Source organism: Tinamus guttatus, unplaced genomic scaffold, assembly GCF_059628265.1.
Source record: "Tinamus guttatus ecotype Peru unplaced genomic scaffold, ASM5962826v1 Tinamus_guttatus_pri_ptg001272l, whole genome shotgun sequence".
NCBI classification, from domain to species: Eukaryota; Metazoa; Chordata; class Aves; order Tinamiformes; family Tinamidae; genus Tinamus; species Tinamus guttatus.
Genome location: NW_028289806.1, coordinates 878,014 through 903,184, shown reverse-complemented (window position 1 = coordinate 903,184; position 25,171 = coordinate 878,014). Strand labels below are relative to the sequence as shown.

General features: G+C 51.4%; 2 protein-coding genes across 2 annotated transcripts; one reads left to right on the top strand and one right to left on the bottom strand.

The window, feature by feature from the left end:
• The first annotated feature begins 1,206 nt into the window (after nt 1-1,206).
• Nucleotides 1,207-17,504, top strand: SYT6 (synaptotagmin 6). Its single transcript, XM_010216815.2, has 7 exons — nt 1,207-1,360; nt 11,164-11,485; nt 12,255-12,813; nt 14,975-15,095; nt 15,491-15,662; nt 15,822-15,972; nt 17,411-17,504. The coding sequence occupies exons 1-7, from the start codon at nt 1,207-1,209 to the stop codon at nt 17,480-17,482; spliced, it is 1,551 nt and encodes a 516-aa protein (XP_010215117.2). The 3' UTR covers nt 17,483-17,504.
• A 2,112-nt stretch (nt 17,505-19,616) lies between these two features.
• Nucleotides 19,617-21,593, bottom strand: OLFML3 (olfactomedin like 3). The gene is made up of 3 exons (XM_010216816.2): nt 21,475-21,593; nt 20,737-21,022; nt 19,617-20,480 (listed from the first exon to the last, which is right to left on the bottom strand). The coding sequence occupies exons 1-3, from the start codon at nt 21,583-21,585 to the stop codon at nt 19,696-19,698; spliced, it is 1,182 nt and encodes a 393-aa protein (XP_010215118.2). The 5' UTR covers nt 21,586-21,593; the 3' UTR covers nt 19,617-19,695.
• Nucleotides 21,594-25,171: the final 3,578 nt, after the last annotated feature.

The window sequence follows — 25,171 nt, the reverse complement described above, 5'->3', positions numbered from 1 at the left end:
CAGCTCTGTGTGTGCACATATGTCTCTCCCCATTCAATGTGCAGCCACTAGGATTCACCCTTGTGGGTGAGGAGGCTCCAGCCTCCCGCCCTGCTCCGTGAGCTGCCTGCAGATGGGAGCTCTGCAGCACTGACTGGACTGGCGGTGGTGGCTGCTGATGTGGAACATCTCTGCATGACTCGTCGCTGGACCCCACTGCCATAAAAGAAGATTCCTATCTCGTTGTCATGGCAGCAGAAGTTTGGGAGGAAGAAGTGCTGTGTAAGCAGGTAGCATGCAGAGCACCGCGGCCTTGGGCAGCTGGCTCTGGGTGCTGGAGTGTGGCAGGGACAGGGCCTCTGCAACCTCCTGACTTCAGTGCACACCGAGCAGTGATTAGCAGACACTGTGAGTGCAAGGCACAAAGCTAAGGTGCAGGGTCAGGCGCTGCAGGACCTGGCATCTTCTCTCCGGAAGCTGCAACAAGTCATTCTGCTGAATATAACTGTAATTGCCAGTTATGAGATCTGCTTCTTTCTCCCTGCCTGTCAGATGCATGCTCTGCTCAGCAGGAGCTCTGCCTCCAGTATGACCAGTCTGCTAAACTATGTCAGGGATCGAAAAATGTTGCAGAAGACTTAAAAGCTTGGAGCTGCAAAACGCAACAGGATTCTCAGTCTCTGTTGCCACTAGCAGCCTGGTGTGCTGGTGCTGGAATCAATAAGCTATGCTGCTTTTCTCACGCTGCCCTTGGCAGTTCAGCATGCACAGCGCTCCCCGCAGCCAGCTGCCCATGCAATGTGCTCGAACAGCATGATTTGGCCGTCACCTCTTGGGCAACTCAGACGGGCTGCATTTGAGTCCTTGTGCATGGAGGACTGGGGTGGTGAGGGAGGCACAAAGGGGTTAAGCAGCATTATTTGGGCTGCAGCTTTAAAGATGTAACCTGGCGGGTATCAAAGTGGCTTTGGGAGGAGGTTCTGTGCTTGGTGCACGCCTTGGCAGTAAGCGCATATCTGATCTCAGCGAGAGCCTCACCGCACCACCAGGGCTGCAGGCAGCAGGACTGAGCAGCGCACTGTGGAGGGTTTGTGGAGCCGGAGCTCTGTTGGCCTTGGCACTGCCACCGAGATGGCGTGGGACTGGCCAGATTCCAGGGAATAGATGCTTCTTCCTCATTGAACTTTGTGGATCTGTGGTGAGACGGCAGGGGCTACAGTGTGGGAGATGAGTGGCATCAAGGATGAGGGCCGCTGCCGGAGGGCAGTGCGCATGATCACCGAGCTGTGCCACAGGAAAAGCCTGCCTGGCCTGGACCTGGGCTCCTGCTGGGAATTCCTTCTGCTGCCCTCGGACCAGAGCCTGAGCATCTCCGAGCCAGGTAGTGCAGCTGCCCTGAGCGCGCGCATGGGCTGCAGCACCATGTGGGCACAAGGACCGGGAGGGTGCTCTGCTGCTTGCAAGGGGAGGGAAGCGCTTGCCGTCTGCCCAGGGCACAGCCTGGCTGTGCTGTGTCGTGACGCACTCTTGCCGTGTGCGGACATGCTGCCCTGTTGGGTCTGGTGCCCTGCAGCCTGGGGCAGGGGGATGAGGGGCTTCAGCTGGTAACACAGAAGTTCAGTGGAAGCTCCTGGTTTTACTAAAACCAGACTGTGCAAAACGGCAGCAAAAAGCCCACTGAACGTGTCATGAGCTGCTTATAGGCTGCTTGTCACGGTACAAGTTCTTTGCTTTGTACCTGCTGTTCCTGAAGCCCTGTACCGCTGGTGCTTGGCAGGTTGTGCCTGGTACATCCACTCTCTGCATGGCAAATAACTTCTCGCATTCACTCTGTTCCCTGTGGTGACAAGTGGCAGTGGTCATGGAGGGCAGAGTCACCCCAAGCAGTTGGAGCTGCCATGGGGCTGTGGGGGCTCAAGACACAGGTCTCAAGCAGCAGGATGGAGATGTCTCGTGTGGGTCATGGGAGACCAGAACTGTCACACAGGTGGCAGAAACCTTGCAAAAGCTCGCAGGTCAACATCTGCAGCATAAATTGCTGCAGCTGCCCTGTCACTCCTCGGACATGCACGATGCTGGGGCTGGTGACCAGGGCCCAGATGGACCCCCCCTCCCATGGCTGGTGCTCACAACTCGGTGGCCAGCTGCAGTTTAGTGTCTCCAATGTGTTCAGCCAAATGGGTTGACCAGTGGAGATGATGTGCACCACTGTCCCCGTGCTGTCACCATGCCACTGCCATCCCGTGCACCCCAGCCCTTCCATATTTTGCCCAGGGAGAAAGCCATCACTCCCAAACCTCATGCTGCCAGCAGTGCAGCTCTTGATTCTTCCCAAAGATGCATCAAAACTAAAGCTTCATGTTCATCACTGCTTCTGCTGCAGGCAAAGGTACAGGTGCATTTTTGTACAATATGGGCTCTTTCTGAAGGGGAAGGGGTGTTTCTCAATGGAGAAATTGATTATGAAATATTTCCCTTGAAAAGAATTATTCTGTATATATTCCATACGTTCTGTGTATATATATAGAGAGAGAGATTCATATTCCATATGATTTTTTGAGAGAAAGGGAATTGATGGAATGCCTTTTTACCGATACGGGATACCTCCAACCCCCAGTTACGAAACTTAGATGAACCCTGAGTTAACTCAGTATCTTCAACAACACTCCACTCTGTATCGCTACTGAAGTGCATTTTAAGCAAATATAGGTCTGTAACAGTAAACGCGTTTGAAGCTATCCAGGTAAAACTAATGCTGACCAATGGAGCATGCACTTCCAGTGGCCAAGCAAGCGCAGAGCAGCAACACTCTTGGGGCAGGGCTCTCTGGACCAGATAATGCAGCCCTGGAAGGACCACGCTGCTTGAATGCGTGGGCAGGAGAGGTGCCAGCCGAGGTAATGTGCAGGGTTCGCCCTGGCTCAAGGGGAACAGGTCTCTACTTCCATTCCCAAGGTGTAGGGTTCAAATCTGGCTGCAGGCAGGGAGACTTACTAAAACTATTATTGAAATGAGACTAAATGCACAAAACTAGAGGCATAAGTCCAAGACAACTGGGTTACACAGCCCGTCTGCAAGCAGGCAGCTGTGCTCACACATATAAGTGCCAGTGCTGTCTTCATGTGCTGGTCCCCGTAGCAAAAACGCCTCGGGAAGCACGCGTGCGGAGGCAGGCTCTGGCCCACCGCTGAGCGCGCAGGGCAGCAGTGCGGGAGGCTGCCTGGCCCCTGGCGCCTTCCCAGTGCAGCTGCAGCAGCCGCCCGTGCACGCAGGCAGCAGCATTGCCAACTCCATAGAAACGGCAGCCGGAGCGCGGAGCAGCGGACGCCGGCCGGGGAGGGCTGAGCACAGCAGACACCTCTGTGGTGAGTGCCCCTTCCCCAAGTTGCTTCATCAATCTTTTCATTAGCGCGCATATCCTCCTTGCCATAGCAAACATTTTGCATCAGCAGTTTGTCTCTGCTGTTGAAACATTTTCTCTTGCTTTCAGCATTTCCCCTGGGTTTCACTAGACCAGGCATGTGCCTTGAGCTGGTTCACATTGGGGCAGAGCCTTGCTCCATCTTCACCGCTGTTTTGCAGGGAGATTTGGAGGCACCAGCACATTGCGTCTGCAGCTGCTTGTCTCTGACAGTGCTGCCCAAGCCCAGGCTGGTGCAGGAGCTCCTGCCAGGCATCCACCCTGTATTCACAACACCCGGGCTTACCTGTGCGCTTGCTTTCAGAGAGAAAGCCCGGACCTGATGTGTGTGTCAGCGCTGATATAATTCTTCATTTAACTTTGTAGATTCAGCTATTGTGGCTTTTTCGTAACCTTTTAAATCTCTTACTGGTCATGTTTCTACGTAAATCTTATTTTTCCTTAGGACCCCCATCTCATGTTGATCAGGCATCTTTATCTAGCTTTAGTATTTGTTGTTTCTTCTTCAGAGGCAATAGTGTGTGTATATCTTTCTCTTTGTAAATCACAAGAATGGGAGGCTTATCTGCAACAGCCTTATCGCCTGACTTCAGAGCACTTGCTAATGTAGCAGTCACACTGGCCGTTGTTCAGGCAGTGGATTCGTCTCTGTGCCATGCACAGTCTCTAATTATCCGCGAACATGGCAAAATGGCATCCTGGAGGGATGGAGAGGATGTCTGGAGTGACTGTAGATTAAACTATGGAGAAGAGGAAGTTAGCCTGCAGGTGTTTTGTGGATAGGGCAATTGCAGATGCTAATTGGGGCCACGTTTATATTTACTTTGGTTTGTTACATGGTAGAACCTTAGTGTTTGACAATATTGCAGGAAACTGAACATCAGGGACTAGGGTAGGATTCTAGACGCACACTTCATGCAAGTCTTTTCAGAAACACTTCTTTTCAAAAACCACTGGGACACAAAATCATGGCTATTTGGTTCCACTGATTAATAATTGCCCACATATTCTAGCACAGCTGGGTCCCTTCCAAAGTAAATATTGCTTTGATTTTTCCGTGCATGCTGGTGGCTACTGCAGAGCAGTGCATGCACTGCTGGGGCTCTGTGAGCAGCACTGCAAGCGGCTCTTTGGATTCTTTGCTCTCACCAGTTCCAGCAGTTCCTGCCCAGCCCATCCAGGCTGCCATGGCACCCAGGGCAGGTCTGCTCCATGCTGCGCATGGAGAAGTGCTGCTCTCCCACATGCTTTCTGCACAGTCCCTCACTGCTGCCTCGTGCTGTGGCCAGGGCTGCCCTTAACGGCTGCAATGCTACTGAGCTTCAGCAGGGTCGAGGATTTGTGGGGAAGAATCCTCCTCCAGAAACATGTTTGCAAAAGCAGGGTAGGGAGATGTCAGAGCTGCCTGGACATCAGGGCTCTGCTCTCCCCAGTCCCCCTTTTTTCGCTTCCCCACCCCATCCCGCATGACTCGTAGCTTTGGCCAAGGTTTAGAAGGAAACTGTTAGGTTTGAGGTCTGTGCCTGCTTGTGGAGACAGTGAAGAGATTTTGCTGCTCATTTTGTTCATGTTGCACCTGGAAGTGCTGGTGCATCCCAGGAGTGCCCAAAACTCAGTGCTGTGCCCTTTGCCTGCTTCTGCTGGGATCAGGAGACGAGGACTGAGACATCTCCCAGTCTGACGAGGCTCAGCAAGGCTTCCTGGGCACTGCTGCCCCTGGAAGCGTGTGGTCGCTGCACGGACAGAAGATGAGATTTTGAACACTTATCCCCTCACCCACAATGCCCTGTGTGTTCAATCTCACCCAGTCTTGCAGATGCTGAGAAAATGGCACAGGGTGAGTGCACAGCGATTGACTGTGATTATCGTCCACATGGCTTATAGCAGTGCATTAGATTGTCATTTGCTAGAAATAGAGCAGTGACAACTGTTACTATCTATCTCATTTATGATGCTCTAGAGAACAGCTGATTGAGACACAAAGCAGCCTAAACCCTTGGGGAATGTTTCATTGGTTCAGGATAATTTTCCCCCCACTCTTGCCATGGAAATGCAACTTTTCTAACCACACACACCAGCAAAAGTCTGATAAACATATGTGCCTTTCTGCCAAGAAAGTCACAGTCAAGAGTCCAAGCTGCCCCAGAATACCAAAATGCTTGGTTTGAGCAGTGATTTTCTGAATCCCAGATGGGATCCTCCCAGCGCAGGTGGAGACTCCACTGCAGACACTGGGGACTGGGCATGCAGGAGCCCAAGCACAGACATTTCATTCCCCACTGCAGCCTTAGAGCGGAGCCTGTGCATCTGAGAACACGGTGCAAAACAAACAGTGGCTGCTGGGAGCAGGTCCATGCTATAAAAGTGGCACTGGCCTGGCGCCCACATCCCTCCCGCGCAGGGACTGCAAACCAAGGGGCACAATATGCTGTGTGCATATGGAGGACTTGGAGCTGTCCCCAAAGCAGGGACGGGCACCGGAGGGCGGGCGGCTCCTGTCACTGCCCTCTTGGTTTGGGGTAGAGAGACCATCCTCTGCAAGCGGGTTCAGCATGACCTCGCTGACCTCCTCAGTGCTCCGGGCACTCCGGACGTGCTGGCCAGGGGACAGCTGCATTCCAGGACAACTGGGTTGTTACATAAGCTCAAGTAACAAATGGAGAGCAAAACGTTGCCCATACTTCACTGCTTTGTTTTTTTTCTCCCTGTCACACCCCCTGCAGAGGCGAGGAAAGGGTGCACAGACCTGCCGCTGCAGGGACAGTGGCTTTGCTGGGTGGCATCAGGAGGAGCTTTTGTGCCTGGACCGCAGGTCACAGCTGGCTGAGATGCTGGTTCCTTCCAGGTTCTCCTTGTGCAGCAGGCTGTCTTCACACTTAGCGTGCCATAATGAGATGTTTTTAACTTTATTATCTTATATAATTACTCTCAAAATAGCTTCTGATTCATCCTTGCCTTTGAAGCTGGTAGCTTGCATTCCAGTAAGCTCTGATTTTGTGGGAACCCGGTGGCAGCCGCGAATTAATTTTGGAGAAGTTATTTCTCCTTACTGAGAGCAGCCAACTCGGCCTTCCTGCCTCCGTCCCCCTCACCCGCTCCGCGCTGGGGGGTGCTCAGGGACACTGCAGCTCCGTCGTGCGCCCGCGCAGCTGCCGTCGTGGGGGAGGTTGGTGGGAGCTGGCGGTGCCAAACTCCGTGTCCGGCATCCTGCAGCCAGGCCAAAGCAGCTGCTTTCTACGAAAGGAGAATGAGTGTGTGCAGCTCCCGCAGGGACACGTTTGGGTCCCGGAGCTGCCTCTAGGGACCTTGGGGTAGTGCAGCTTGTGACACAGGCCTGACACTGACCCCGTGCCAAGGATTTACTGAGTGTTCCTCATGTAAAACTATCTGAAACGATCCGTCCCACTTTCACTGCATTCTGGGGAATTATGCATGGTCAACAAAACGCACGACTTGACCATAGTCTGCGGCAGAGCACAGCTGAAACAAAACTAATTGGTTATTTGCTTATTTCTAATTGGCACTTCTGTGCCTTCACATTCCCGCTCATGTCCTCCAAGGACTCGAGGCTTCCCTTGGCTGGCGCAAACTGTGGAGTCGCTGAGCTCCATGGGTTTGGGCATGGTGCTAGTGCAGGCATAGCCGTGCGGTGGCAGTGCAAGTTGTCGACAGAGAGAGGGCTCTGGAGGTCCAAGAGAGCAGCTTTCCCAGCACCTGGACTGTAGGATAGCCGATTTCCTTGCAGAAAGCCCTAATCCGGGTGCCTTGCCCACAGCGTTGGCTCAGTCTAACGCTATTATCTCCCCAGGGATGTTCCCGGCTCTCTGCACTTCTCCTCCTGCTCTTTCCATCACTGTTGGTTGTTGCTGCATCGCGTTAACATTCTGTGGGGGGTCCCTCGTCCCCTGTATGTTTGAAGCACTGCCAAACCTCAAAGCTGAGCAGTATTGCTGAATAAACATCTTTAGCCAGGATTAAACAGAAACTTCTCCCTCTTCCCTATCCTGCACTGCACCCCCATGAGCACCACTGCTGAGCAGATGGATGGACAGAGGAGCCTGGAGACACCTCCTGCTCAGCACAAACGGTGTCCATGCACCACACCAGAAAACCAGGTCCAGGAGGCCGCTCTCACTCCTCTGGACAGCCTGGAAGAGCCGAGCGCTGCTGTGCAACCAGGGAAAGAGAGCGGGAACAGACACCCCACGTGCGAGGCTCCCGGCCGTCGCTTTGCCCTGAGAAGCCACCTCAGCACCCAGGGTGCGTCCCAGAGCCACTGAGTTATAAAAGCCCTGAGTTATAAAAGTCAATGTTGCCATAATTAGACCAATATTGCCTTGCAGTTAATAGACTGCTGTAATCACATCTTTGTCATATTATTAATTGTTTTCTGTTTGGACTTTGCTAATTATCCCCTTTGGTATCTTGGCCTGAGTAGTTTGAAATCCTAAGGAAAATGAAGCTGGAGTTTGGTCCCACCATATCCTCTTGATTAGTTCCCCTCTACGAAGCAACAACATGGATAGTTTTTCTAGTGAGTCGCTTGCAGAAGGCTGGATCCTGGAGGCAAGACCTGGAGCTGGACTCGCGAGGAGTGGATCCCCCTTTGCTTTTTGCTTTAAAGCTTTGAATTGCTGCGCTGGTCTTTTCTGCCATGCTGAGCCACCTTGGCCTCTCTTGGAAGGGCAGGGGAAGGCAGCAGAACGTAGTGACCTACCAGGATATTTTACAGTGTTGAGCCCTCCTGTGGTCTCTGCTGCAAGCATCAGTAGCAAGGTGATTAGACCCTGCAAAAGCATTAAAAAGCACAAGCTAAGAAATCAAGCAAGCCCCATGGCCTGCTCCCTCTCCACCTCCCCTCCTGAGGTCTTGGCACTCACATAGGTAAGTGGTGGAGTGATACAAACAGATAAAACTGTGGTTTTCCCAGGCCAGAGTGTCCTTCTGGTCTCTGTCTGCCTCTGGAGAAGTCTTTTGGGCAGATACGCATGACCTACTTTGGTGCCAGGAACATCCAAGAAGTGTCTGGCCGCATGGCTAAGATTAGCATTTTTGCTAATGCTCTTGACTAAGAGATTGTCTTGTTTTTGCAGTTCATGCTTCAAATGTCCTTTAATAATATTTTGAATCTAGATATTTCCTAAAGTAACTGGTATTTTCACAGTCACAAGAGAAAACTCACTAAATCTATTAAGGTCAGCTCTGTCCAACTGATATTTAAGTTTAATAAGCCAAGAAAAAGTCTTGGGTAATTCAAAGTCAACGTCAGTTAAGCCAATGTTCTTCTAAGGCAGATATTTAAAAATGTCTCTAAAATCCTGGTCATTTCTTCTTGTGCTTTATGTGAGTGCCAGAGGAAAGAGGAGGAGGTCATACATAAAAGTGTCTGTGAGTCCTGTCAAATGCGCTGTGACGGCCAGTTCAGCAAGAAGGGACATGGTTGGGACCTTTCTCAGGAGGGCAACAATTCTTCAGAAGGGACAGCAGATTATTTCTGATGCTTCTCGTTAACGAGTCCAGTGCGCAAGAAGATCTGTGCCAGCTGTAGAATTTCTTGGAGTGAAGTGTCTTAGCAGGAACTTTTCTGCCACATAAACACTTTACATCAGGGATGGATTCTGCATCACGCCTCTTCTGCTCAAGACCTTATCCTGTGCATTTAAATGACTGGGAGGAATGGAGGTCAAGTGCGGGAGCTGCTGTTTGCTGATGAAAGGAGCTGGTAAAACCTAAATCTGCAAAGTGGATTTATCCTGAAAGCATTGCTGTTGAGATGTTGGATTTTTTAAACTATTTTTACTGGCCTGTAGGGTGTTCGCCACGCAAGTCTTTGAAGTGGAGCTGTGGGCAGACTTGGTCTTTAGCTTCATCTGCATTCTCACAGGATGATAAAGGTATCAGTGACTCAGTGCACGCAGGTGATGTCACTGTCAGCAAAAAGTGCCGTGATTAATTATCTCTTCAAAGCCTAAGTCGGTCTGTGTGTGTCATGGATGTCTCTGTGTGCTTGAGACGGGCTCTGGTGGCAGATGTCTCATAATGGTTTGAAGGAATGGTGCTGGAAAAGATTACTGAATTTCTAAAACCATTTGCAGGGGAAAGAATCAGAACAGGAGCAGAAAAAATATTTGCAAAAAGAACATCTTGAGTGTTTTTATGAAGGCGCCTCAATAACCTGGGCATAATTCCAAGCCTAAACTCAAAACATGGGGAAGTGGCACCTTTGTGCACTCCACGCTGCCGAGAACCATTAGTGAAGTCTCCAAGGAGGGCGCCCTGCTGCCCTGGAAGAACCCAGATGTTGCGGATGGGGTTGGGACAGCTCACACACCCAGCTGTGCTGCGCGGAGCTCCAGCAGCCTGACCCATGTGCTAGGCTAGGGAAGACAAGGAGGGCTTGCTGCCGTGGTTTCTATTTCAGGAAAAGCCTATTTCAGGGATCGCTTTGACAGTAGCTATGGTGAAGTACAGATGTGAGTCTCCCAGATGATCTGCTAAAAGTGAAGCTGCCTGGCAAGGATGTCTTTTGAGAGATTGTTTGAAATACAGCTTCTGAAGGAGTCAGTTGTTAGGGCTCTTGGAGGATTTGTTTGCCTGAAGTGTGGTTCAACCTATCCTGAAGAGGTGCAGTGAACTCATATAGGAAAAAATAAAATATTCATTTGTCCATCTAACCATCCATCTGATCCACCTCCATGCACAGCGCTCTCATTTTTTTAGCAGCTGCATGTAATATGTCTTTTTCTTCAATTAACTTTGCAAGTGTGTGATTCATTTACTAAGAGCAGTTTCAGCTCTGGATTTAGTCAATGGCCTCATGTCCCTGGTCTGTGAATTCGAGTGAGACAGTTGCTCTTTCACACATTAAAGCAGAATGCCTGTGATCCAAGCAATAGAGCAGGAGTCAGCAGGAGGAGGCTGTTATTCTGTACAGGAATCTATCTTTCTGTGCAATCCAGGCTTTAGAATGCCAGCTTGGGTGTGAATTTGAGCATTTACTGTAAGAAAGGAGGTAAAAGAAACCACTGTTTTCTCTTTTTGAAGATCTGGGCATGCTTTCACAGCCCAGATCATGTAGATACACTGTCCCTTTTTTCCTGGTTCCTCAGCCATTCGTAGGGAAGCTCTTCCTCCCCGCCAAGCTTGAAGTGCTGAAGTGTATAGCACACAAGGCAAAAGTGACTCAGAAAGTCAGAGGCCTTGCACATTTTTTTCTCTGGATTTCTCTGTGCTCTTTGGAATAGGTGACAAGGTGCAATATCTGTAGCACAGTCTCCTCCTATATTTGGGTTCACTGCATCAGAAGCTTGTGGGTTGATTTTCTAGTTCTCCACAACTGGACAAGAGGTGAACTTTAATAGTCCAACAGCAGTCTTCTTTTCAGGATTATTGTGGGATGTATGCTAGTGTGGTGTCCGAACACCTTTGTCAGGCAGCAGAACAGCAGTTTCTGCCAGAGCTGCAGCACAGCTCATCTCCATCTTCAAGATCCTCCACTGTTCTGCTCAGAGCAAGTCAAGGATGACGCTTTCCAGCCTGTCCAGGTGTCACAGCAGCAGACCTCACAGCCCGGCCACTGGAGGTACCCTCTACTCCCAGATGCGTTTGGGGCAAGGATATGCTGGGACGTCTGCAGGGGCTGGACCCTCACTTGCAGCCTGGGAGAGGTGAAAAAGTCGGTTTTCATGATCTCTCATGTGTGTCTTTCTCACACTTTTTCTTCTCTCTTTTCCTTCCACTCTCCGGCTCTGCCACCTCCATAGACCTCTCCATCAGCCTCCTTTTGCTGGTGGTGGTTGCATGTGGGCTCGCCTTGGTGGCAGCTTTTCTCTTTCTCTTTTGGAAGCTGTGCTGGGTTCCCTGGAGGAACAAGGCCGTTTGCTCCAGTCTGGCTGTTGCAGGGAGCAAGGAGACCATGGAAGACAAGCTCAAGGATACAGGCACCATGGGCTTCTTGGAGGCCGCTGTAAAGATCAGCCACACATCACCAGACATCCCTGCCGAGGTCCAGCTCTCCATGAAGGACCACATCATGCGGCGCACGCGGATGCAGCGGCAGACGACGGAGCCCGCTTCTTCCACCAGGTGAGGGAGGTGTGTGCTCTGCACGAGAGGGATCAGCATTGTTTCATGCAGCCCAAGGGGTGGATGTGTTTGGAGGCTCTGCCCAGGGGGCTGGAGCCAACTGCTCCATTTCCCCCACGCAGCCCCTGCAGTGGGACAGCTGCCGGCTTGGGCCAGGGACACGCACATCCTCTCATTGCTCCTTCTCCACAGAGTGGGAGCAACAGCTCGGTGTGGCTGAAGCAGACAAGCTCTTCGTGTGTTTACATAACTCCACATCCCTCTGTGCTGAAGGCAGAGGATGGCTTCCGGACAAGGCATCATGTTTCTGCCTGTCTAGAAATCTGTGTCACTTTTTGATGAGAACTTGCTAGAGAGGACTGGAAGCAGCAGTGCCTGGAGCAAACCCTCTGTTAGTGATCACAATGCCTCTCACTTGAAAAGCCCTGCACGTCTTTTGCCATAGGGAAATGCAATGCCAGCATCTTGCAATCAGAAGAGAGTCTCCACACAGTGTTGCTTGTGGCTTGGTTGGGGGATGGAAATGGTCTCCGTTATTTAGCTACAGGCTGTTACTGATCTAACAAGTGAAAATGCAGCTTGCTGCAAATACCCTGAAAATTAGGAAGCTGTTCCCATTAATGCTCATATTCTATAGTGCACATAGCGTTTGTGCAATGCTCAGGAGCACCAGTCCTATTTATTCTTGCACTCTCCTGTTTTCCTGGTGCCAGGGGAGAGGAGGGAAACATCCCTGCAAGGCTCACAGCTGTCCTGTCCCCTTGTGCAGGCACATCTCCTTCAAGAGGCACCTTCCTCGACAAATGAACATGGCCAGCATGGATTACGGCACAGACAATCCTACTGTGGCCGAGCAGCCCACCAGCATTGGCCGCATAAAACCTGAACTCTATAAGCAAAAATATGTGGACTCTGAAGACCCCAAAAAAGAGGCAGCAAAAACCTGTGGGAAAATTAACTTCACCCTGAAGTATGACTATGAGAATGAGACGCTGACCGTGCGGATCCTAAAGGCATTTGATCTGCCAGCCAAAGACTTGTGCGGCAGCTCAGACCCCTACGTGAAGATCTATCTGTTGCCCGACAGGAAACGCAAGTTCCAGACACGGGTGCACAGGAAGACACTGAATCCCACCTTTGATGAGGCTTTCCACTTCCCCGTGCCCCACGAGGAACTGCCCGGCAGGAAGCTCCACCTGAGCGTCTTTGACTTTGATCGCTTCTCCAGGCACGACATGATTGGAGAGGTGATCTTGGAGAACCTCTTTGAGGCTTCTGACCTGTCCCGGGAGACGTCTGTCTGGAAGGATATTGAGTACGCCACGACCGTGAGTACCCGCCGCGGCAGCTTGCGCAGGGTGGCGGGTCTGGGCGCTCGCGGCAGCAGCAAGAGACAGGCAGCACCGGCCTGGCAGCGGGAGCTTCGCCACACTCAGAGCATTGCTCCCGGTGCGTTACTTCAGCTGTTAAGATTTGTGTGCTCCTGTCAGCCACCCTCTGGAATTCCCTCTGCAAAGGAAGCAAACCTTGGAGAATGAGGTGTTCCTGACAGCTCTGGTTAAAGCAGCAGGAGAAGCCACCTTCTCACACAGGCCTGAGCGCAGAGCACTGACATTAACCTCCACACAATAACACTGATGTTAACCTCCGTATAATAGCACTCTGTCCCTGCAGGAGTGCAGGAAGTGCCTAGGCTGCTGATTTACCTTTCAGAAACTCAACTGTTACGCATTTTTTTAACCTGCCTGTGTGAAGTACTAGGTATTTTTCTAGCTCACCAAGAAAGCTAAAGTCATGGGGAAAAACCCCAAGCAAGTCAGGAGAAGCCAAAAGCGGGGAGCTGAGGGATGAATGTCCTGCTGGTACTCCCAGCCAGCTGTAGCACACCCAGAATTTTGCTGTTTTACTGAAACTGAGAGGTGCAAATACAGGTTGCACAAATTCAGAAGAAAGGTTTGGGTGACTAACAGCATATCAGCTCAGTCATGTGGACCAGGAGATAGGGACACACTATTGGCATGGTTTGCACTGTTCACATCACCAGTGCTGCCCCATTTAATTACAGCTGTGGACGGTGAATCAGTAAAATGTTGGGGGTTTCACATCACAAAGGTTATTGATTCGAGTGTCCGCTGTTCCTAGAACAGCTGCAGGAGCTTTGGCAGTACTCCAGTACTTATAGTCTGTGAGCAAATAGCAACCTGTATTTATGGGTGCAAAGGGAAATCCCTGGAGTGAATACAGGCCCAGGGAAGGATGTGGTGGCACTTCATTCCCAGAGCAGCAGAAGCAGAAGAGGCGCCAGCAGTGGGGGTAGAGGACGCTCCAACAGGATTCTGCCTTGTGCGCGTCCAGGCTGCTCTGCACTGGTGTGCAGGGACTCTGCACTGCACATAGCAGTTGTTCTTCTGGCACAAAAGACTTCCTGGGGGATGGCAACAACACTTCTAGTCATGCTGCTTCAATATTTAATCTAAACTCTCCACTACTGCTGTGACTCAGGGCATGAAACTCGCCTACCAGGACAGTGTTTCTGCAGCTCCTCGCGGCATGGCTGTGCGTCCTCTGCACGAGAAACATTCAGTCGCCACTGTTTCTGCAGCACTGTCCATGTTTGGGGAGATTACTGACTTATTTCTGAGTCAAGGAAAGTTGCTGTCAAGAATCAGGACTTTTATACACTGCTTATTAGTATTCTGCATGTCTAAGTGGACTAAATACCTAATCTTCACCTTACAGAGGTTGAAAGTAATCACTTGGTGAAAAATCTCCTCTGCCAACAAGAGCTGTTCTCCCAACACTTTAGCAAAGCACTAAGTGCCACATGCTCTACGTGTCTGTCTCCCACTGCTCTACTACTAACAGCTACAGTTTCCCTCCAGCAGATCATTATATTGTGGTGAAGAGACCCAAAAGCTCCCTCTGCAAATACAGGGTTGTGCCACTGCAGGTGATGGATTTCTGTACACAAAATAAGCATTTCTGTCCTTATCTGGAGTGTATCTGGGAAACGTCCCGCTGCCTCTAGAGCATGATGTTTGCTAACTGTTTAGTAACACCAGTCCTGATGGCATCTCAATCTGAGTTTGTTTCTCCCAGAGCAAGGCAGTGACACTGGGATGACTCGTGTGCGTGCGACAGGCCCGACTGCTGGCACCAGTGCTGCATATTGCTCTGAGTGAAAAACTGCTCATGAAAACTAATTTGAGGGGCATTAAAATAATAAATTGTACCAGCATCTCCGCAAGCAGAAACTGCTGCATAACTCCCAGTGCGGCCTGCCAGCTGCTCCTGGGTTGCATGGGTACGTTGCGTTCACGCAGAGCGTGGGGCTTGCGAGGACTGGTTGGCTCAGACCTCCTGCTGGAGGTGCACCAGGCTGGGCTGCTCCTTCACATGTTTGGTCTTCATGCTCCTCTGCACCAAAACCGCAGAGGGGAGGTGGACGTGGTGCTTGGCCAGCATAACACGCCCTTTGCTCTGCTGCAGGAGAGCGTGGACCTGGGTGAGATCATGTTCTCCCTTTGCTACCTGCCAACTGCAGGCCGGCTCACCTTGACCGTCATCAAGTGCAGGAACCTCAAGGCCATGGACATCACCGGCTACTCAGGTAGGTGCTGCACAGAGCCCCTTCCCAGGCGCAGGACGGTGCCACAGCCTGGGACAGGGGATGTGGCATGCAGCGAGTGTGATGGGGGCTCAAGGGTTGCTCCGAGACAGGGCTGCCCATCCTGGCAGGAAAAGCAATATCTTTGCCAGTGCATGAGCATCATGGTACGGGCTCTGCACTAGCAGCATGTGTGACACAATCACAGACACCTGCAGACAGAGGCAGGCAGGAGCAGCATTGCACTGGGTGGAAGCTGCCGTGGACTGGCAGGTCATGAGGGTCTACCAGGCCAGTGCCGGCTCCCTCTGCCTGCATCCCCCCTGGCAAGAACCCATGGGTGAGCCCCACAGGGGTGCAGAGCAAGCCCCACAGGGCTTGGCCTGTCTGCCCTCCAGATCCATACGTCAAGGTGTCTCTGCTGTGTGACGGGCGAAGGCTGAAGAAGAAGAAGACCACCATAAAGAAGAACACACTGAACCCCATCTACAATGAGGCCATCATCTTTGACATCCCTCCGGAAAACATGGATCAAGTCAGCCTGCTCATATCTGTCATGGACTATGACCGGTAGGTGGGAGGGCTCCTGCCTGGAACCATTTGCCCCATCTCACTGCCCCATTCCACAGTGCAAGGTGGCAGGAGCACAAAACGTCCCTGCCTAGGCACTGCTCGCGGCACTGGAGCTCGCGGCACTGGAGCTCACGGCACATTCGCTCTCACCTGCAGTGTGGGCCACAATGAGGTCATCGGGATTTGCTGCGCTGGGACGGCTGCCGAGGGGCTGGGCCGTGACCACTGGAACGAGATGCTGGCATATCCACGCAAGCCTATTGCCCACTGGCACCCACTGGCCGAGGTGAAGAAATCCCTCAAGGAGGTGAGTGGGGATACTGCCGACCTGGCACGTGTCTGGCTGGGCTGGAGCATCCACACACGCCCAGAAGGACTTATGTCCCGAGCAGGGTTGAGCTTGAGGATCGAGCTGCTCCAGGCAGCCTGAAGGGTCTGCAGGAGGGGAGGGATCCTTTTCTTGCACATCTGCTTCTGCTCTATCTTCTTTTTATCTTCTTTTCCCTCCTATTTTTTTTTCCCAATTAAAAAATGAGAGTAGCAAAGGGGAGGATGCTTTTCTGATTGCAGAAAAGATCATCCAGGGTTATCATGTATTTGAAGATTTAATTTTCTTGTCCTAGAAGATTTTTTCTGTTGACTCATCCCTGAGCCTTTGAGAGTACATAAATAGGATGGATATAATTGCTCCAAGTGTCTCCCGGAAAAGAGCCTCATCCGAGGCAGCCACGGGTGATGAAACAGGCCTGGCAGGCCTGGGTGACATTTCGACCATCTCTAGCATTTTCTTTCCCAATTTCCTCACACTTCTATGCAGTTATTTGCTTTTTGATGGGTGTAAGCCATCAGTTCTGGAGGAAAGAGCATTATTGATGCTTCTGTATAGTGATAAAACATCACTTGTGCCTTGGAGGGGTGATATGATACAGAGAATACCCCTGGGGGAGACACAAGTCAGGGCAAGACACAACATCCTCAAGTAATGGAAATCTAGAACCTGCAACCCACCTACATGGGGCCTCCGAGGTCTGTGAGTCCTGACCCAGGACCGGCCCCTGTGCTCTTCCCGTGCACAGGGACACTGGAGGAAGGTGTATGGATGGCTCACGCTCCAAACCAAGCACCGAAACCTCAGCTGAGCCGCCAGGCCTTCGGGAAAAGTCATATGAATCATTTCCACCTCCCCCACATAGTGCACAGGTCGGGAGCTCTGCAAAACAAAAATAATAATAATAAAAAAAGGGAAAAAAAAAAAAAGAAAGAAAATGGCCTGTTCTGGCATGTCTGTGCCAGTTCCCGGGACTGCAATGCCCCAGAGTGAGGGAAGAAGCAGTGGGAGTGCTGCGTCTATCATTGCTGTGTGAAATGTCCATCATTTGTTTTGGGAATTTTAGAAAACATGAGGTTGAGATGGTGAGAGCTCAAGCTCTCAGTGGAAACCTGGGATTATGGTAACAGGCTTAATGCAGATCACGAAGGATTTATCATCCCCTGAGTATGGCAAGAAGTGGTTTCTGTGTGTCCACTCCCCCAGTGTGGTTTTCCAGTCCACAGAGGTGGTTCCTATGAGGCAGTGTTACCAAATCAGCAGGAACTGGGTAACTCTGCAACGATTCAGCGTTGCAAAGCAAGTGAAACAGCAAGGGGGATGCAGGAGAGGACAGCTGGGGTGACTGCTGCTGGCAAAACCTGCACAGAGATATTCAGACAAGTCCCTTTCTGCAACTTGTGTTTCTCTCCTGCAGTGGCGTGGCCGGGCCGCGAGCACAGACAGCCAGGGCTCCTGCCCCTCTCCCAAGCCACCGCTAACCCCGTGAGCAACTGCCATTGGGAGCCGGGACTGGGGCTGCCTGAGCTCCCGCTGCACTCTGTGCACGTCGCATCACAGCCAGGATTGCTGCCGGGATCTGCATTGCTGCCGGGATTGCTACTGGTCATAGCAGTACTGCTGGATGTTGCACTGCCTCCAGTGCCGCTGCCCAGTTGCCTTTGTGCCCTGCACCATTTGTGGCTCCACTCCCTGGCATGGCGGGTGAGCTGGAGCAGGGAGCTCAGGCTGTAAAATAGTTTGTAAAATTGTTTTCTATGGCCAGGACAGCTGGGAAGATGCAGATGTCCCTGGCTGCCAGGCAGCTGAAGCCGAGCTGCACAGAGGAGCAGTGTGTCCCCTGAGTCCTGTGTGCTCCTCTGCCCAGGAGCATCAGGGACAATGCCACTGTCTCCCTGAATGAGCAGCAGATCTCCATCCTGCAACCTGCTATGTTGATGGGGCTGCAGGGGCTGGGGGAGAGATGAACACAGCCAATGCCAGAAGAGAAAAGCTTCCGCATTTCTTCTGGAGCTGCAAGTGGCTCCACATGACCACGTTTCTCAGGCCCAGTTGCTGGGAGAAGGGAGGATGCCTGGCACCAGGTCCATCTCAACACAGCCAGCAACATCCCAAGAGAAGGGTTAAGATGGGAGGAACACGATGGGCATGGTGGCCCTCCAGGCATGTGGTAAGTCCATGGAGGTGGCTGCAACAATCCCAGGGAAACCTGGGAGAAGGGTGTTGCCAGCGCCAGACTTCTGGTGCGTGTGTGTGCATATTCCTTCCAAAACCTCCCATTAACATGTATTTCTTGTGAGACCAGTGACCAAACACCCACCCTGTGCACACCTCGATGCTCGGTCCGTTCACCTTGGCTGCCCCTGCTCCATAGGAGACAAGCAGCACAGGGAACAGCGCACCAACCTCTCCCCCGGAGGCAACCTTGCTCTCTATTCCTCTTTCTCCTGCTTTACTCCAGCAGTTCCAGGTCTCCTCATACTGCAACTTCCCTGGACTCATTCAGGCTTCGTTTTGCAAAGAAAAGAAAATGTCAGCTGCTTTTTGGACAAGGTCAATGTGCTCCAGGCTCTGGGATAAGTGGAGAGGCCTTGGGGAGCCGATGCTGCCCGAGAACATGCCCAGGACCACGAGAGCCCCAGAAACTGTTTTTTCCCCTGCATTTTCCCCAGTGGTGTTTTGTAATTACCTTTTACAATTCTACAGCTATAGTTTAAAACAGTGTGTTAGTCACGCAAATATAGTTATAAACCTTGTGCTCCGTGTCATCTGGAGTTAAAATGTGGCATTTACAGCATGCCTATTTCAAGAGACTGGCAGAGATGACAATGAAAAATATGGATCATAAGGGGTGAGGAAGCCCTCGGGCTGGGTCAGTGCATCCCAGCACAGGTTCTGTTGCCTTGGGAACAGCTGGAGCCAAAAGTGACCTGCATTGGAATAAAATGCAGAACCATGGCCCAGGCATCAGATATGCAGACAATTTTTGGTTTGTTCACGGCACAAAGTGAGCGGCTTGCTGCTCATCTCCCACTGGCTATCACACATTGCTCCCCACAGCAAAATGAAGAAGAGGGGTTTTGCTACTGCAAGGGACAGAGGAAGAGCAGTAATGAACCGGGTTTAGTGGGGCAACCAGTGAGCCAGCACCACACTCACCCATTTCAGCAGAGCTGAAAAAAATGATGATTTCTGTTTGTTTTGACCCTGCCTCTGTGGAAACGGCATCAATTTTCTGCAATAATCACCATTCCCACAGTTGTGTATCCCCAGGTTGTGGGATATCTGCAGCAGGAAGCTGCTGTGCCTGGTCCGAGCTCCAGATGTGGGAGTCCCTCTTCCCAGGGCTTCTTGCTCTGGCTGGGGTGTGGGGAGGACCCTGAACCCCAGAATAATGGGCAGCCTTGCACGGTGCCATCACCTTGATGAAGTGGTTTTGGTTTCTGCTTTCAGTTTTGCACATGCAAAATGCAAAGTATGCCAGCACCAAGCAGGAGCCCATGGTCCCAAGCCCAGATCCTGACCCACCCCAGACTGTCCCCAAACCCAAATCTCCGATGCTGACCCAGCCCAGCCCTATCGCGGACCCACCAGGACATGGGCAGGAGACGGGACCAGGCCACGGCAGGCAGAAATCCTTTATTGTGCCAGCCCCGGAGGCTTCCACTCCTCTCTCAGTCTGCACTGCTCCCGCGGTGCTGCTCAGACCTCCGTCTTTTTCTTCATCTCCATGCGGTAGATGATCTGGTAGCCATCATCCCAGGCGTAGAGCTGCCGCTCGCGTGGGTGGTACTTCATGCCCGAGTGGGAGCCATAGCGCTTGGGGAAATAGACCAGGGCGGCATCCTCGGCAGCCAAAGTGCCACTGACGTCGAAGACACACTGGACACGGGAGCGGCTGGGCAGCCGCGTGTTGTAAACCACATGCAGTGTCCCACACACCACAAAGGCACCCTCGGCGTTCTCCCGTGGGCATGGTGTGTCCCACATCTGTTCGATGTCCAGTGAGTCGGGGTCCAGCTTGGCCAGGCAGATGTTCTTCTCATTCTCCTTGGTGGCATAGATGGCCCAGAGCCCCTCCTCATCTGCTGCCACCTCGATGTAGGTGGAAGGGGAGAGTCCGAACACGGGCACCTGCTCCTCGGCCGGAAACACCGAGCTGTCCACCACCGTCTTGTTCGCCAGGTTGAACTTGATCACCTGGAAGGGGCCTTGCTGGCGGATGTAGTAGAGGTGCCCGCTGTAGACCAGGTGCCCGGTGCCCACCCAGGGGTAGGGTAGCTTGATGCGGGCGGCCTTGCGTGTGGCCGAGAAGAGGGTGAACTCCCGCATGCGAGGGAAGACGTACACGGTGTCGTTTGCAGTGCCGTCAAAGACATAGATCTTCTCGGAGGTACCTGCCATGTCCTTGCTCCAGAGCCCCATGGCGCTGCCAAAGCGCTTCAGGATCTTCATGGACCGCACGCTAGCGATGGTGTCACTGCAGTCTGTGTGCACCGGCAGCTGTGAGTGTGGGGGAATGTGGCCCTGCCACCCCTGCCGCCCTGCGTGCCCCAGTCGTGCAAGCTCATGCAAACTGTGTGCGGGCAAGGAATAGGAGAAGCTGCCCAGGGCTCTGAAGTTCACGAGACCGTGGGGTTTGGGCTGGAGACACCCCAAAACGCCTCTGCCCAGCAGTCAGTACCGCATGCGTGCCAGAGAGTCCCACATCCCACCCTGCGCTAGTGCTTCGTGGCCGCTTACCTGTCACCTTGGCATACTTCTCATTCTTCCGCTGCTTGGCTGTGGCCACCTGCTTCTCCAGGAGGGTCTCGTCCACCTCCACGCAGGGCGGTGCGGGGTTCTGGGTCTCCAGGTAGTCCACCTCACGCTCCAGGCGGTCCACACGCACAGCTGCGCTCTCCGCCTCTGCCCGCAGCGCCTCCCGCTCCTTCTCTGCTGCCTCCAGCATCCCCAACATCTGGTTCTTGAAGTCCCGCAGCTCCGTGGAGTAGCGGCTGCTCTGGTCATGCCACTGCGAGATCCGCTCCTGTGCACCCAGGGGACATATAGGTCCCTGGGATGGGGCCACACGGTGCTCCTGCTCCGCACAGTGTCCTGTGGACCGCAGCTGCCCACAAGCACCTGTGTCTCATCATCATCCACGGTGGTGCCTGAGCACCATCCTGTTGTGCTCCTGCACCTATGATGCTCCCATACTTGTGATTTTTCCCATGCCCATGATGCTCCTGCCATGTTTCCACACTTGCTATGAACCCGCACTTGCCATGTTCCCATGCCCACAAAGCCCCTGCGCTTGCAACACTCCTGCACCCACGATAAGCCCGTACTTGCAATGTTCCTGTGCCCGTGGTGCTCCTGCACCCGCTATGCTCCCCAGTGAGTTGGGACCAGGCGGCCCGGTCCCTGCTCTGCTCCCATCGTGCTCGGCGACCTCCTGACCCACCTTGGCCCAGGGCAGCACCTGACATGGGCACCTACCTCGAGGAGTGCGAGGCGACGCTCCATATACTCCATGAACTGCTGCTGCTGGGCATGGGGGACGGCGGGCAGCAGCGCCAGGAGCAGCAGGCAGCAGCACCAGGGCCCCATGGCCGTCGGGTGGGAGTGGGCAGGCGGGCGCAGCACTTCCAGCTCAGCGCTCAGGAATGCTCCGGCCTCTCCAGCCCTTATTGGATCCAGATGGGAAGAGAGGGGAGGGCAGGCTGCTCCCTCCCCAGGCGCCTGGCCTCGGGCCCCTTAACTCCTTCGGCCTCGGAGCGCGGCAGAACCGTGGGTGGTGTGGGGCACCGTGAGGGGTGGGTGGCACAGCTGGGCAAGGGTAGCGCATGGCATGGCGAGGGCAGCACCCCAGGGGCACGGGCAGGGCCAGGGCCCGGGCCAGCGCTGCAGGGTGTCCGCCAGTCCCAGGACAGAGCCAGGCCCTGCTTTCCCCGGTCTGGGCCACGCCGGCAGCGGTGCTGGCCGAACACGTGGCACCTACGGTGCCTGCTGCCCCTGGGCCACACTACGCACGAGGCTGCTGCCCGCGGGGTGTCCAGGAGGGCAGCGCTCTGGATCATGCCTTGGGAGCAGCTCCAATGGGGCCTGAAGCACCCACGTCGACGTGCGGAGGCAGACAGGCTTATGGACATAGCAAAACTGGCAAAGAAATTCTTATTTTTGTGAACGCAGGATAGCCCTGACGCCCGTTTGCCTCCTGAGCCGCCAGCGCCATCTCGCTGGAAGCAGTTTGTCTGGAGCCTATGCTGACTCTGAGCAGCACAAACTGGCAGCTGCTGCTCATGTTTCACCCCAGATAAGTCAAAAACCCTTTTCCCATCCCCTTTAACAGACCAAGTGACCAAATGAATAGAGTACAGAAAATTAACCCTTTTTATTGATGCATTGCAATTGTTCTACATTTTTACCATATTATGTAGAAAATACTTAAAATACAAGCTACTTTGTAAAACCAAAGACAAACATTGAATCCAAAGATAAACTATGTTTCCACGATGGACCCTTTTCCCATATAGTTAGTATTAAATTTTAAATATCTATTTCTTTTGTTAAAATGATTTTTACATACCCCCTAAGTACATCAGCAATACAAACATAGATCAGTAATTGTCAGAAACTACCTGTATCTAGCGGCCTGTAAAAAGGAAGAGCACAACCATAAAAGAAAGTTAAATTTTACACAGTAACTAGCATATCAAATACATTTAATAAAGTAGGAATTCCATTGCAATATCAAGGATTCAAGCAGAAATACTAACATTACATATAATGTACTGCTACATGTAGTGAGATAGATATATTTCAAGCCAATCTGAAATCACACATTATATAAAGTTTAGCAACAAACAACCATGTGGACATGCGGCACCATTCAGAAGTTTAAATAAAAAAGCAGGGCTGTGCCAATCCTGTCATTTAGAAGCAATTTAGTTTCATGTCCCAAAGAAGATTGCTGCATCCTATGACCCGGGCGCACAGGGAGTCTGGGGACGTGCAGGGGCTGCTGCAGCTCAGGAAGCCGGAACGGCTCCAGTTCAACAGCCCATAACTCACGGACAAGTCTGGATGGGACCATGGTTATGGAAATTCAAAAAGCGAGCCCCAAACTGCATCTGTGGTTGACAACTTAGGAAAAACGAGAAGAGTTAGAGGACTTAAATTTCTATCTGAAGATAGCAAGTTGCTTAACAAAATCCGTGCAATGGCTCTGACGATGAGGCCACTTGATCTTTAACCTCTTTTGAAAGAACCTGGGTATGTATGAGGAGAAAGGTTGTATCTCCTTAGAGCAGGCCAGAAGAACCTAAATCACACAACACGCATGGGGCCAGGCTCAGATCCATCAAACTAGAGACAGAAATTTGGCCCCAATGGGTGGGATTTTGTTGGCTTATTTTATGCTGTGTATCCCAGAGGAATTTCAGGGCAACCAAAGACTTTTCAAATGGAGTGTTTCATCTTATCCACATCACTTCCACCTTGTTCCAATAGTTTTGGAAACGTAGACAGTAGAGGGCATGATGCCAGGTTTTGCAAATAACGCTTGGCTGGTTTGCAGGTAACAGGGAATCTAAAGATAGAGAGGCATTTTAGTCTTCCTCTGCTTTGAAAGAGTGGAGTGGAAGGGAGTTTTTCTCCAACCTATTAGCATGTCTTGCTAGAAATCTTTATTTTTCTGAAACCCAGGAATTGGAACTTTTTTGCCTTTTGATAGAAAGGCACAACTCTGTACCCAAGAGGTATCTCAAGGTAAAGTACTGAACACAAGCAATGTAGTATGGAAAAAAGTAGGAAAGTGCTTACAGCAACCAACAGCATCGCTTACATCAGTGATGTGAAACACCGAGATTAGCTAGATACCCTCACATTTACAGAAGTGCTCTGACTAAAAATACACTGAACAACACGTCACTAACGCTACCGTCCAGCTCCAAAGTCCTTGTTTCCTCTAATGAAAGAGATGCAAACCTTGAGCAGTTCCTCAGTTCCAGATTCCATCCAAACTTTCCCCTATCGATAATGTGGAATTTCAGAACAGGACTTTGCACCTCTTGCCAGACATCAGTCAGAGAACTGGCCTGTTCCCAACTGGACAGAGCATAAACTGGGTTTCAAGGTTACCAAAACCTCTTATTGCTGCAGTACTTTACGGCTCAAGACAGTTCATTACCCTTTCGGACAAGATACGCACCTACATACCGACATAGTACAGGGGACCAAGAAAACAAAGTTTAGTTTAAAAACTGCACTGATTATCGAAACTGATTATCTCCTCTGAACACTAACTAGTGCTACAGCTGACAAACCTTCCCAGCAACTCCACATTAGCAGTTGCATTACAGAACTTTTCAAATGGTATCATGTGCTTTACAGCAGGCTCTCTTTGGTATAAATATTCTATCACCGAGCTAGCAATATTTTACAAGAAATGTCTGCTATTAACATGGGGGAAGATAACACCATACTAATCTAGTAAAAAGTGATTGCACATATTTAATCACTTCTGCAATATTAGACTAAACATTCCAATGCATTCCCAGCACTACCCTATTCGAAATGCACTGACAGACATCTAACAGTACATGTGCCAGTTCAAGGAAAAGCTTTAAGGGAATATCGCTTCACTCCAAACAAAAATGTAGCTTTTTATGACAGCATTAAAACCGAGAACAATGCACCTATGCAACATACTGCTCTTCTTGTTGTGATAAGCTTAGTGAATTGCTTCAATTCGATGGGGGCTTGCTGGTCCCTCATAAGGCAAGCTCACTGTAAACTCTATTCACACTACATAATCATTTAAGGCACTACAATAAGGGGACACACCAAACAACTCTTCATCACACATACCTGTGCAAAACAAATCCGAAGGTATCCTTTTCTCTCATGAAGCTCTACTCCTCTCTCAGTGCTACAGTGATGAGCTCTAACCATTGCATTATATCACATACATTCCAACATGTATCAATTCATTTTGGTTTAAACACAAAGAATACATCAATTCCATCCCCAGGAACGTTTAAGAATTAGACAAACACTAAGTACAGAGTTCAAGTATAATCACTACACATTCTGATTACAAAGACAAACATTTGGGGTTAGCAGGAAGTTTTGCTTGTTATATTTTCTAATCAATATGTACATATTTCATTTTATGTAAAATATTAAAACACCA

Coding starts and splice junctions, on each gene's coding strand:
- OLFML3 (XM_010216816.2), bottom strand. CDS start 21,585: ATGGGGCCCTGGTGCTGCTGCCTGCTGCTCCTGGCGCTGCTGCCCGCC. Junction 21,023..21,474: donor GTCGCCTCGCACTCCTCGAG/GTAGGTGCCCAT, acceptor CTGGGTGCACAG/GAGCGGATCTCGCAGTGGCA. Junction 20,481..20,736: donor GAAGTATGCCAAGGTGACAG/GTAAGCGGCCAC, acceptor CGGTGCACACAG/ACTGCAGTGACACCATCGCT.
- SYT6 (XM_010216815.2), top strand. CDS start 1,207: ATGAGTGGCATCAAGGATGAGGGCCGCTGCCGGAGGGCAGTGCGCATG. Junction 1,361..11,163: donor CCTGAGCATCTCCGAGCCAG/GTAGTGCAGCTG, acceptor CCACCTCCATAG/ACCTCTCCATCAGCCTCCTT. Junction 15,973..17,410: donor TGAAGAAATCCCTCAAGGAG/GTGAGTGGGGAT, acceptor TCTCTCCTGCAG/TGGCGTGGCCGGGCCGCGAG.